This window comes from Lampetra planeri, chromosome 25 (genome assembly GCF_965212315.1).
Source record: "Lampetra planeri chromosome 25, kcLamPlan1.2.h2, whole genome shotgun sequence".
Classification (NCBI taxonomy): domain Eukaryota; kingdom Metazoa; phylum Chordata; class Hyperoartia; order Petromyzontiformes; family Petromyzontidae; genus Lampetra; species Lampetra planeri.
Window position 1 is genome coordinate 5,792,671 of NC_136131.1, and position 12,806 is coordinate 5,805,476.

Here is a 12,806-nt window from a genome sequence, read left to right on the forward strand (position 1 = left end):
AGAAATTGTCAGGTGGGAATATCACAGCAAGAAATTGTCAGGTGGGAAAATCACAGCAAGAAATTTTCAGGTGGGAAAATCACAGCAAGAAATTTTCAGGTGGGAATATCACAGCAAGAAATTGTCAGGTGGGAAAATCACAGCAAGAAATTTTCAGGTGGGAATATCACAGCAAGAAATTTTCAGGTGGGAATATCACAGCAAGAAATTTTCAGGTGGGAATATCACAGCAAGAAATTTTCAGGTGGGAAAACCACAGCAAGAAATTTTCAGGTGGGAATATCACAGCAAGAAATTGTCAGGTGGGAAAATCACAGCAAGAAATTGTCAGGTGGGAAAATCACAGCAAGAAATTTTCAGGTGGGAATATCACAGCAAGAAATTTTCAGGTGGGAAAATCACAGCAAGAAATTTTCAGGTGGGAAAACCACAGCAAGAAATTTTCAGGTGGGAATATCACAGCAAGAAATTGTCAGGTGGGAAAATCACAGCAAGAAATTTTCAGGTGGGAAAATCACAGCAAGAAATTTTCAGGTGGGAAAACCACAGCAAGAAATTTTCAGGTGGGAATATCACAGCAAGAAATTTTCAGGTGGGAATATCACAGCAAGAAATTGTCAGGTGGGAAAACCACAGCAAGAAATTTTCAGGTGGGAAAATCACAGCAAGAAATTTTCAGGTGGGAAAACCACAGCAAGAAATTTTCAGGTGGGAATATCACAGCAAGAAATTGTCAGGTGGGAAAATCACAGCAAGAAATTTTCAGGTGGGAAAATCACAGCAAGAAATTGTCAGGTGGGAAAATCACAGCAAGAAATTTTCAGGTGGGAAAATCACAGCAGGAAATTTTCAGGTGGGAAAATCACAGCAAGAAATTTTCAGGTGGGAAAATCACAGCAAGAAATTGTCAGGTGGGAAAATCACAGCAAGAAATTGTCAGGTGGGAAAACCACAGCAAGAAATTTTCAGGTGGGAAAATCACAGCAAGAAATTTTCAGGTGGGAAAATCACAGCAAGAAATTTTCAGGTGGGAAAATCACAGCAAGAAATTTTCAGGTGGGAAAACCACAGCAAGAAATTTTCAGGTGGGAATATCACAGCAAGAAATTGTCAGGTGGGAAAATCACAGCAAGAAACTTTCAGGTGGGAAAATCACAGCAAGAAATTGTCAGGTGGGAAAATCACAGCAAGAAATTTCCAGGTGGGAAAATCACAGCAAGAAATTTTCAGGTGGGAAAATCACAGCAAGAAATTTTCAGGTGGGAAAATCACAGCAAGAAATTGTAAGGTGGGAAAATCACAGCAAGAAATTGTCAGGTGGGAAAACCACAGCAAGAAATTTCCAGGTGGGAAAATCACAGCAAGAAATTTTCAGGTGGGAAAATCACAGCAAGAAATTTCCAGGTGGGAAAACCACAGCAAGAAATTGTCAGGTGGGAAAATCACAGCAAGAAATTGTCAGGTGGGAAAATCACAGCAAGAAATTTCCAGGTGAGAAAACCACAGCAAGAAATTTCCAGGTGGGAAAATCACAGCAAGAAATTGTCAGGTGGGAAAATCACAGCAAGAAATTTCCAGGTGGGAAAATCACAGCAAGAAATTTTCAGGTGGGAAAATCACAGCAAGAAATTTCCAGGTGGGAAAACCACAGCAAGAAATTGTCAGGTGGGAAAATCACAGCAAGAAATTGTCAGGTGGGAAAATCACAGCAAGAAATTTCCAGGTGAGAAAACCACAGCAAGAAATTTCCAGGTGGGAAAATCACAGCAAGAAATTGTCAGGTGGGAAAATCACAGCAAGAAATTTTCAGGTGGGAATATCACAGCAAGAAATTTTCAGGTGAGAATATCACAGCAAGAAATTTTCAGGTGGGAAAACCACAGCAAGAAATTTCCAGGTGAGAATATCACAGCAAGAAATTTTCAGGTGGGAAAATCACAGCAAGAAATTTTCAGGTGGGAAAATCACAGCAAGAAATTTTCAGGTGGGAAAATCACAGCAAGAAATTTTCAGGTGGGAAAACCACAGCAAGAAATTTCCAGGTGAGAATATCACAGCAAGAAATTTTCAGGTGGGAAAATCACAGCAAGAAATTTTCAGGTGGGAAAACCACAGCAAGAAATTTCCAGGTGGGAATATCACAGCAAGAAATTTTCAGGTGGGAAAATCACAGCAAGAAATTTTCAGGTGGGAAAATCACAGCAAGAAATTTTCAGGTGGGAAAATCACAGCAAGAAATTTTCAGGTGGGAATATCACAGCAAGAAATTTCCAGGTGGGAAAATCACAGCAAGAAATTTTCAGGTGGGAAAATCACAGCAAGAAATTTTCAGGTGAGAATATCACAGCAAGAAATTTTCAGGTGGGAAAATCACAGCAAGAAATTTTCAGGTGGGAATATCACAGCAAGAAATTTCCAGGTGAGAATATCACAGCAAGAAATTTTCAGGTGGGAAAATCACAGCAAGAAATTTTCAGGTGGGAAAACCACAGCAAGAAATTTCCAGGTGAGAATATCACAGCAAGAAATTTTCAGGTGGGAAAATCACAGCAAGAAATTTTCAGGTGGGAAAACCACAGCAAGAAATTTCCAGGTGGGAAAATCACAGCAAGAAATTGTCAGGTGGGAAAATCACAGCAAGAAATTTTCAGGTGGGAAAATCACAGCAAGAAATTTTCAGGTGGGAAAATCACAGCAAGAAATTGTCAGGTGGGAAAATCACAGCAAGAAATTGTCAGGTGGGAAAATCACAGCAAGAAATTTTCAGGTGGGAAAATCACAGCAAGAAATTGTCAGGTGGGAAAATCACAGCAAGAAATTTTCAGGTGGAAAAATCACAGCAAGAAATTTTCAGGTGGGAAAATCACAGCAAGAAATTGTCAGGTGGGAAAATCACAGCAAGAAATTGTCAGGTGGGAAAATCACAGCAAGAAATTGTCAGGTGGGAAAATCACAGCAAGAAATTTTCAGGTGGGAAAATCACAGCAAGAAATTGTCAGGTGGGAAAATCACAGCAAGAAATTGTCAGGTGGGAAAATCACAGCAAGAAATTTTCAGGTGGGAAAATCACAGCAAGAAATTGTCAGGTGGGAAAATCACAGCAAGAAATTTTCAGGTGGGAAAATCACAGCAAGAAATTGTCAGGTGGGAAAATCACAGCAAGAAATTTTCAGGTGGGAAAATCACAGCAAGAAATTGTCAGGTGGGAAAATCACAGCAAGAAATTGTCAGGTGGGAAAATCACAGCAAGAAATTTTCAGGTGGGAAAATCACAGCAAGAAATTGTCAGGTGGGAAAATCACAGCAAGAAATTGTCAGGTGGGAAAATCACAGCAAGAAATTTTCAGGTGGGAAAATCACAGCAAGAAATTGTCAGGTGGGAAAATCACAGCAAGAAATTTCCAGGTGGGAAAATCACAGCAAGAAATTGTCAGGTGAGAAAATCACAGCAAGAAATTTCCAGGTGGGAAAATCACAGCAAGAAATTGTCAGGTGGGAAAATCACAGCAAGAAATTGTCAGGTGGGAAAATCACAGCAAGAAATTTTCAGGTGGGAAAATCACAGCAAGAAATTTTCAGGTGGGAAAACCACAGCAAGAAATTTCCAGGTGGGAAAATCACAGCAAGAAATTTCCAGGTGGGAAAATCACAGCAAGAAATTTTCAGGTGGGAAAATCACAGCAAGAAATTTTCAGGTGGGAAAACCACAGCAAGAAATTTCCAGGTGAGAATATCACAGCAAGAAATTTTCAGGTGGGAAAATCACAGCAAGAAATTTTCAGGTGGGAAAACCACAGCAAGAAATTTCCAGGTGGGAAAATCACAGCAAGAAATTGTCAGGTGGGAAAATCACAGCAAGAAATTTTCAGGTGGGAAAATCACAGCAAGAAATTTTCAGGTGGGAAAATCACAGCAAGAAATTGTCAGGTGGGAAAATCACAGCAAGAAATTGTCAAGTGGGAAAATCACAGCAAGAAATTTTCAGGTGGGAAAATCACAGCAAGAAATTGTCAGGTGGGAAAATCACAGCAAGAAATTTTCAGGTGGAAAAATCACAGCAAGAAATTTTCAGGTGGGAAAATCACAGCAAGAAATTGTCAGGTGGGAAAATCACAGCAAGAAATTGTCAGGTGGGAAAATCACAGCAAGAAATTGTCAGGTGGGAAAATCACAGCAAGAAATTTTCAGGTGGGAAAATCACAGCAAGAAATTGTCAGGTGGGAAAATCACAGCAAGAAATTGTCAGGTGGGAAAATCACAGCAAGAAATTTTCAGGTGGGAAAATCACAGCAAGAAATTGTCAGGTGGGAAAATCACAGCAAGAAATTTTCAGGTGGGAAAATCACAGCAAGAAATTGTCAGGTGGGAAAATCACAGCAAGAAATTTTCAGGTGGGAAAATCACAGCAAGAAATTGTCAGGTGGGAAAATCACAGCAAGAAATTGTCAGGTGGGAAAATCACAGCAAGAAATTTTCAGGTGGGAAAATCACAGCAAGAAATTGTCAGGTGGGAAAATCACAGCAAGAAATTGTCAGGTGGGAAAATCACAGCAAGAAATTTTCAGGTGGGAAAATCACAGCAAGAAATTGTCAGGTGGGAAAATCACAGCAAGAAATTTCCAGGTGGGAAAATCACAGCAAGAAATTGTCAGGTGAGAAAATCACAGCAAGAAATTTCCAGGTGGGAAAATCACAGCAAGAAATTGTCAGGTGGGAAAATCACAGCAAGAAATTGTCAGGTGGGAAAATCACAGCAAGAAATTTTCAGGTGGGAAAATCACAGCAAGAAATTTTCAGGTGGGAAAACCACAGCAAGAAATTTCCAGGTGGGAAAATCACAGCAAGAAATTTCCAGGTGGGAAAATCACAGCAAGAAATTTTCAGGTGGGAAAATCACAGCAAGAAATTTTCAGGTGGGAAAATCACAGCAAGAAATTGTCAGGTGAGAATATCTCAGCAAGAAATTTTCAGGTGGGAAAATCACAGCAAGAAATTGTCAGGTGGGAAAATCACAGCAAGAAATTTTCAGGTGGGAATATCACAGCAAGAAATTGTCAGGTGGGAAAATCACAGCAAGAAATTTTCAGGTGGGAAAATCACAGCAAGACATTTTCAGGTGGGAATATCACAGCAAGAAATTGTCAGGTGGGAAAATCACAGCAAGAAATTTTCAGGTGGGAAAATCACAGCAAGAAATTTCCAGGTGGGAAAATCACAGCAAGAAATTGTCAGGTGGGAATATCACAGCAAGAAATTGTCAGGTGGGAATATCACAGCAAGAAATTTTCAGGTGGGAAAATCACAGCAAGAAATTTTCAGGTGGGAAAACCACAGCAAGAAATTTCCAGGTGGGAAAATCACAGCAAGAAATTTTCAGGTGGGAAAATCACAGCAAGAAATGTTCAGGTGAGAATATCACAGCAAGAAATTGTCAGGTGGGAATATCACAGCAAGAAATTTCCAGGTGGGAAAATCACAGCAAGAAATTTTCAGGTGGGAATATCTCAGCAAGAAATTTTCAGGTGGGAATATCACAGCAAGAAATTTTCAGGTGGGAATATCACAGCAAGAAATTTTCAGGTGGGAAAATCACAGCAAGAAATTTTCAGGTGGGAAAATCACAGCAAGAAATTTTCAGGTGGGAAAACCACAGCAAGAAATTTCCAGGTGGGAAAATCACAGCAAGAAATTTTCAGGTGGGAAAATCACAGCAAGAAATGTTCAGGTGAGAATATCACAGCAAGAAATTGTCAGGTGGGAATATCACAGCAAGAAATTTTCAGGTGGGAAAATCACAGCAAGAAATTTTCAGGTGGGAATATCACAGCAAGAAATTTTCAGGTGGGAAAATCACAGCAAGAAATTTTCAGGTGGGAAAATCACAGCAAGAAATTTTCAGGTGGGAAAATCACAGCAAGAAATTTTCAGGTGGGAATATCACAGCAAGAAATTTTCAGGTGGGAAAATCACAGCAAGAAATTGTCAGGTGGGAAAATCACAGCAAGAAATTTTCAGGTGGGAATATCACAGCAAGAAATTTTCAGGTGAGACTATCACAGCAAGAAATTTTCAGGTGGGAAAATCACAGCAAGAAATTTTCAGGTGGGAAAATCACAGCAAGAAATTTTCAGGTGGGAATATCACAGCAAGAAATTTTCAGGTGGGAAAATCACAGCAAGAAATTGTCAGGTGGGAAAATCACAGCAAGAAATTTTCAGGTGGGAATATCACAGCAAGAAATTTTCAGGTGAGACTATCACAGCAAGAAATTTTCAGGTGGGAAAATCACAGCAAGAAATTTTCAGGTGGGAAAATCACAGCAAGAAATTTTCAGGTGGGAAAATCACAGCAAGAAATTTTCTTGCTGTGGTTTCCCCACCTTTTGCTTGTGTTGCAATCGAAACGTCGTTATTTAATTTATACATGACTTTACCGAAAGAATCAAAGAGTATGGATCCCTGCAGTCACGAAAACTTCAAATCTAGATCACCATTATATATTTTTTTAAGGCAATTGCTCAACACAGGTGGAAAAGTCCAAAATATCAAGTGGCCAGGAACAAACGGCACTGTCAAAGTTGCAATAGGTGCGTGTTCCTCCGGTTTTTCCCTCCACATGTAGAAATATGAGTTTAGAGTATTTGGCTGCTATAAATTTCCACATGATAAGCCACTTCGTTGAGCTATCATTTGTGGCCAGGTCGCTCCTGAAAAAGAGCTACATAGCTCAGTGGGCCTTACCTGGTAAAATTAAAATTCTTTAGTTTTGTTTGAGTTTGGCAAGATTGATAACATAATGAGGCGACTGACCGCCGGTGAGCGAGTGACTGGAGGAGTGAATCAGTGAGTGCTGGATCACCAATCACCCCGACTGCTTCATGTTGCAGTCTATCAAAGGTGCACAATCGTGCGCAGCACTGCTTTACGCACGAACGTGACCTACCCCCACGGGGCTCCTTCTGCCACTGCAGCTGCAGCAGGTCCCTCTTGACGGCATACAGCTCCCAGGCCATGCTATCGCACAGCTCCACCACGTCGAACTCCAGCTCGCTCCGGCCCTCAAAGCTCTGTCCCCTCAAGCGCTCGCGGGCAATCACCACGGCCACCGGCAAACAGCTGCCAAGACAGAACAAATACACGCCCCTTACTCTCAATGCACGAAGACACCGCAATCCTTTGCTCTTACAACAATAAAACCAGTCAGGTGGTTCAGTGGCAGAGCAAGTGGCTTCGCAATCGGAAGGTTACGATTTCAAACCCGGCTTGGGGGTTGACTCTGCCCATCATCCATCTGGGATCGATAAAACGAGCACCGCTTTGTGAGGAAGGCAACAGTGCTCGTCCTAAAGAGAGACTCGTCCCACCATAGGAATGTGTTTTTTTCTACCACAGGCTTATGGCTTCAAACGGGGAAACGAAAACCCGGCCGGTTCTCAGAGCGACCCCCTCTGACTTGTGCGCTCGTCACCTCTTTGCGATCTGGCGGAGCTGCGCAGGCCCCGCGTAGCAGCGGATGCGGCAGGTGGCCATGGTCGGGTGCAGGCACTCCACCCAGCGCCGCGGGTGCAGCTCCAGGTAGCACAGCAGAGTCTCGATGCCTGCGAGCCACAGAACGGCGGCGTGAACGCATCCCATTATGAAGAACACTCGCTAATTATTATCGCGACGACGACACTTCTTTACTCTCTTTCAGGACAGTCCTGCCAAGTTTTCTCAGGAAGGGACTGGAATTGTAAAGCGTCATCCCAATTGAGTAATTTGCAGATTATTTTTTTATTCAGCATTGAGATTTTGGCCAATACCGGACACATTGTGTCTTTTTTTGCTATGCTAGTAAATCAGAGAACCCAGAGGAAATCCATGGCAGAACAGGGGTATAAAACCACACAAAGGTACCCGGGTCTAGAATCAAACCCAGGCCCATCTTGTTGAGGCACGAGCACTACCACTGCGCCAAAGTTCCGCCAAAATGCTGTGTGAATCGAACAAAATGACGTGTGAATAACACACAATCAATGCCGTGTGACTCGCTGGTCTAGGAATAGAACATCACCTTCTTCTATCATGTCCAGGGCCTCCACGTTGGATTCAATGGGGATTGCCCTTTCGTGACCATTGCACAGCCTTGGAACCCCAGCCTCTCGCTCTCCCTCGTTTCCATCGTTTCCATTCCAGCGAGAATCCAAGGGACGAGAGAGATGAGCTGAACCGTCACCGCCACCCGTGGCAAAAGCATCGCCAAGTCCCGTCGCTTGCAAAGTAGGGTCCTCATGGGTTCCGCCTTGAGGACCGGGGGACGCTCTACGTTGGGAATCTGTCACCTTTTCCAACGCATCATCCTCTTGTCGAAATGGTTTATCCGCAGCCTCCCTTGCTGACATTATGTCGTCGGAGCACGGATTCTCAACCGACTCCTGCTCGCCGGATTCCTCGACGACGTGAGAACACTCGGCCGTGGCGGTCTCCGATACGGGGTCGGGGATATCTGCCATCTCGTCATCACGCACGTAACCAAACTCCTTCTCCATCTGCGGCACACACGCCCCACAGAAATACAACGCTAAGCGCACACTTGACACGTTTCAGTGGAAACCGTAATGTACAGCGCACTGCTGGATGTTGGTCGTGGGGGGTTATTGACCATACTTCACCACATTGGTCAGTGCAATCGTTAACGATGCTCACCCGTGGCTTGGGATAAAACTCAGGTCCATCTTCTTGGTTTTTTCGGTAAAGTCACGTAGAAGGGAAGTAATAAAATAATAAAAAATAAAACATAATAAAATGAAACAATTCTCACGACGTTTCGGCCACAACGCAAGCAGCCGTCATCAGGTGAAGAATGAGACAATCCAAGCTAGGAGCTTACATATAAGCTGGGTTGGGGGTGGGAGAAGAGCGCCTTAACAAAAAGAATGTGCATATCAAGAGGAATTTAGCATATACATGGGAAATGCGCAGGGGGCGGGGGGGCTTCAAAGTCATACCATGCCCACGCACTATGCAGGATCAAGAGCACCAAGGGGGGGTGCAGGGATTAGCATTAACAAAGGAAAGGAATGCCAATGATATGTAGCTGCAGTTACTAAACAACACCGTAGAAAACTAAAGTATAAACTACATACAAAAAACTAAAATATAAACTGCATAGCACCATCAGTATACTTACTATACTCTACAATAAGCTGAGTTACTAACAGCAAGTAATACATTACAATTCTACGTCGTAAAAGTTATATAATATGCTTCCATCTAAACTTTATTCTCTTACATCAACCGAGCATATACCGTACTATATACTGCCATAGATAAACCCAACATTAAATTATATACTGTATTGCAATAAACCACATTTCAACATAACACTATGTATTTATTTTAAACCATTTTGATACACATTAGGGTAGGTAGAATAATACATAGTGTTATGTTGAAATGTGGTTTATTGCAATACAGTATATAATTTAATGTTGGGTTTATCTATGGCAGTATATAGTACGGTATATGCTCGGTTGATGTAAGAGAATAAAGTTTAGATGGAAGCATATTATATAACTTTTACGACGTAGAATTGTAATGTATTACTTGCTGTTAGTAACTCAGCTTATTGTAGAGTATAGTAAGTATACTGATGGTGCTATGCAGTTTATATTTTAGTTTTTTGTATGTAGTTTATACTTTAGTTTTCTACGGTGTTGTTTAGTAACTGCATCTACTTATCATTGGCATTCCTTTCCTTTGTTAATGCTAATCCCTGCACCCCCCCTTGGTGCTCTTGATCCTGCATAGTGCGTGGGCATGGTATGACTTTGAAGCCCCCCCGCCCCCTGCGCATTTCCCATGTATATGCTAAATTCCTCTTGATATGCACATTCTTTTTGTTAAGGCGCTCTTCTCCCACCCCCAACCCAGCTTATATGTAAGCTCCTAGCTTGGATTGTCTCATTCTTCACCTGAGGACGGCTGCTTGCGTTGTGGCCGAAACGTCGTGAGAATTGTTTCATTTTATTATGTTTTATTTTTTATTATTTTATTACTTCCCTTCTACGTGACCATAACCAAAAAAACCAAGAAGATGAATCCCTGCAGTCACGAAAGCTTTAAATTGAAAAATAAAACTCAGGTCACCGAATCCATAGTGCAGCGCACTAACCAGCATGCTATATTCAACTCCTATAACCGAGAGCCTTGCACATTTATTGAATATACAAACCAATTACATTTTCAGTAATGGTCAATGCTGCATGCAAGTTTCCAAGTCATGCCAGTAAGTGAGGAAACTGTACTTGAATTACAACTCCAGTGTAGGTGACTGGGAACCCTCGTGATTATTAAGCTCAGTTATCCAGAAAGCCTCAGGGTCTCAAGACTCTTTTTGAAGACAGTTCTGCCAAGTTTTCCCAGTAGGAGGTGACGATTGTTACAATTCCCAATTTTTAGAAAAGGAGCAAATTTGGACTGTGGTGCCGGCATGCAATGGCCTATTCTGATTCAAACGGCGTTACAGGATCTTTAACGTCCAACTATCAGTAGAGTAGACGATGCTTAGTATTTTACGGTTAATACCACGCCACTGCACTATTAACCGGGATGAGCTTCCAGATAAGAACCGCGAACTTCTGCAACAAGCGGCAAACGCGCTAATTCTGGACCACGTGCCGAGTTATATAAACTTCACCTCCAGCTGTTGTCTGCAAAGGTGCAGCTGCCTGCACTTGCAGGCAGGAAACACCTTCTGCAGGAGCTTCTTCACGGTGATCCTGTCAATGGTGTTGGCGTAGATGTGTCGGCGCAGCTCCTGCAGGTCTCTGGCCTGCAGTGGAATGAAGAGTTAGTTCACAGGAGGCACATTCCGCTCCGTGGCGCAGGCAGCTCGCGAGACCGACACCCAATCCACTGTGCAAATCAGCCAATTAATCCCATTGTTTTCTTCCGCAACATCTCTGCCACTGAGGCTTTCTTTAACAGTTTCAGAGCACAGGCCCAAAATGGCAGGCAGCACTATTACAGTTGTAATCGGTAAGAGTGAACATTTTTCTTGAATTGAGCCAGGTTATTAGAGCTTGGGAAAAGAGATGACAGGATGGAATTCCAAAGTCAAATGTGCGTCCAAGAACCCGCGACAGTTTTTTGTATGCATTGAAAATGAAAAGGTCAAAACATTCAAATTCCTGAATGCCCTGCCCTGTCCCATTACGAACTCAACACAATGATCCAACAAGTGCCACTCCCTGGTATTTGCACGTGACATTCCACTTGAACATCAGGCAGTGACATGGCCCAGCGCACAGTCTCGTTTGAGTAGGAAATCACTTTAAAATGTTCTGTTGTTGCCGAGTCGCGGTACCTCCGAATCGAGGAACATGTGGCAGTGGGCCGGCTCGCCGTCGCGGCCTGCCCTTCCGATCTCCTGCACGTAGCTCTCGAAGCTCTTGGGCATATTGTAGTGCACGATGGCCCGCACGTCGGCCTTGTCAAGCCCCATTCCAAAGGCCACGGTGGCCACCACGATGCGCAGGGCACCTCGCATGAAACGTGTCTGGACTGCCTTCCTCTCGGCGGCCGTCATGCCCGCATGGTACGAGTCTGCAGACCACCGGGACACCTTGGCGGAGGCTGCAGCATCCCAGCGGCGAGATAAAGGTGAGCACTCATCAGAGGTCCATGCATCACAGAGGTTACAACACGCTATTGATACATTAGACGAAGTTATAATTTGCGTAGTTTCCTGAATCATTGATGGTAAACTGACAGATGCTTTTGGCAAGAACCCTCTCTGCGATGGGATGTGTACAAAATACTTTTATTTTTTATCTTGAGGGACAGATGTGAGGAGACAAATCATCTGCTAAGATATGCGGGCTCTCCTCTAATTCTGGAGTTAGTCCTGGTCTCCTGCTGAAGACAACTATACCCCCACACCAACTGTCTTGTTGGTTTCTGTTCTGGGACTAAACACTGCTCTCTATTTCCTTGCAACATTAGACACTGACATATATATCTAACACTCGGTTAATTCTGTGGGCATATTAACCGTAACAAATATGCGCCGTCTGCCTTACAAGAGACGTCAAAGTTCCCGTGACATAATTTGAAAAACGTAAGCTGTTGCGTGCCAGCGTCATGGTCCAAATATAAAAACATCACTTGCAAATTACTGTAATTGGGCAACACACAGCAATCGTCGCTCCCAACGATCAACATTGGCAGGAACCACCTTAAAAAGTCACGAGACTCAGTGAAGCTCTCCTGGGCCAACAAGAGGAATAATAACGACACCTCATTTTGCATCGCCAAAAAGGCACGCACCACCACCAGACGACACGCACGCACACGCCCTCTCCACACACCCTTCTTCTGCTTTCGTTTGCCACTGGTCGCCCCCGACTTGGACTCGGCATCGGCGGCGGGCGCAAGCGAAGTGGAGAAGTCTTGCAGACTGGTCCTGAGCAGAGCGGCAATGCGCGCCGTCTCCTCCCTCCGCGTGCAGTAAACAATGATGGACTCCAGGCTCTCAAACCGTGGGCTCTTCAGAAGCTCCACAAGCGCCTGCGGACAAGCAACAGCGGCATCGACTTCATTTTACTTTGTTGACGCACTCGCTGTGCACAGGGGCCCAAAGGCCCAAGTTGTCAAGTGGCCAGCAACAAATAGCGCTATCAAGCTGTAATAGATAAACGGGTAACGCGTTACTTCAATTGACCGAGGTTATTGTAAGTGTTTGGGAAAAAAACAATGGGAGGAAATTCCAAAGTGGAGCAGAGGGGGGGATAAGCAGAAAGAGAAGCGTAGGTGACCTGCAGTGGG

The 12,806-nt window shown here is 43.4% G+C and overlaps 1 protein-coding gene across 1 annotated transcript in view; it reads right to left on the reverse strand.

Annotated features, from left to right (window-relative positions):
- Positions 1–12,806, reverse strand: part of RECQL4 (RecQ like helicase 4) — a 35,705-nt gene that overhangs the window by 7,701 nt on the left and 15,198 nt on the right. Inside the window, exons 15-20 of the mRNA XM_078605977.1 lie at positions 12,350–12,548; positions 11,347–11,615; positions 10,678–10,812; positions 8,053–8,527; positions 7,468–7,597; positions 6,943–7,115 (exon numbers count right to left, since the gene is read on the reverse strand). Of these exons, the coding sequence (XP_078462103.1) occupies positions 6,943–7,115; positions 7,468–7,597; positions 8,053–8,527; positions 10,678–10,812; positions 11,347–11,615; positions 12,350–12,548 (1,381 nt within the window). The remainder of the gene's footprint in view (positions 1–6,942; positions 7,116–7,467; positions 7,598–8,052; positions 8,528–10,677; positions 10,813–11,346; positions 11,616–12,349; positions 12,549–12,806) is intronic.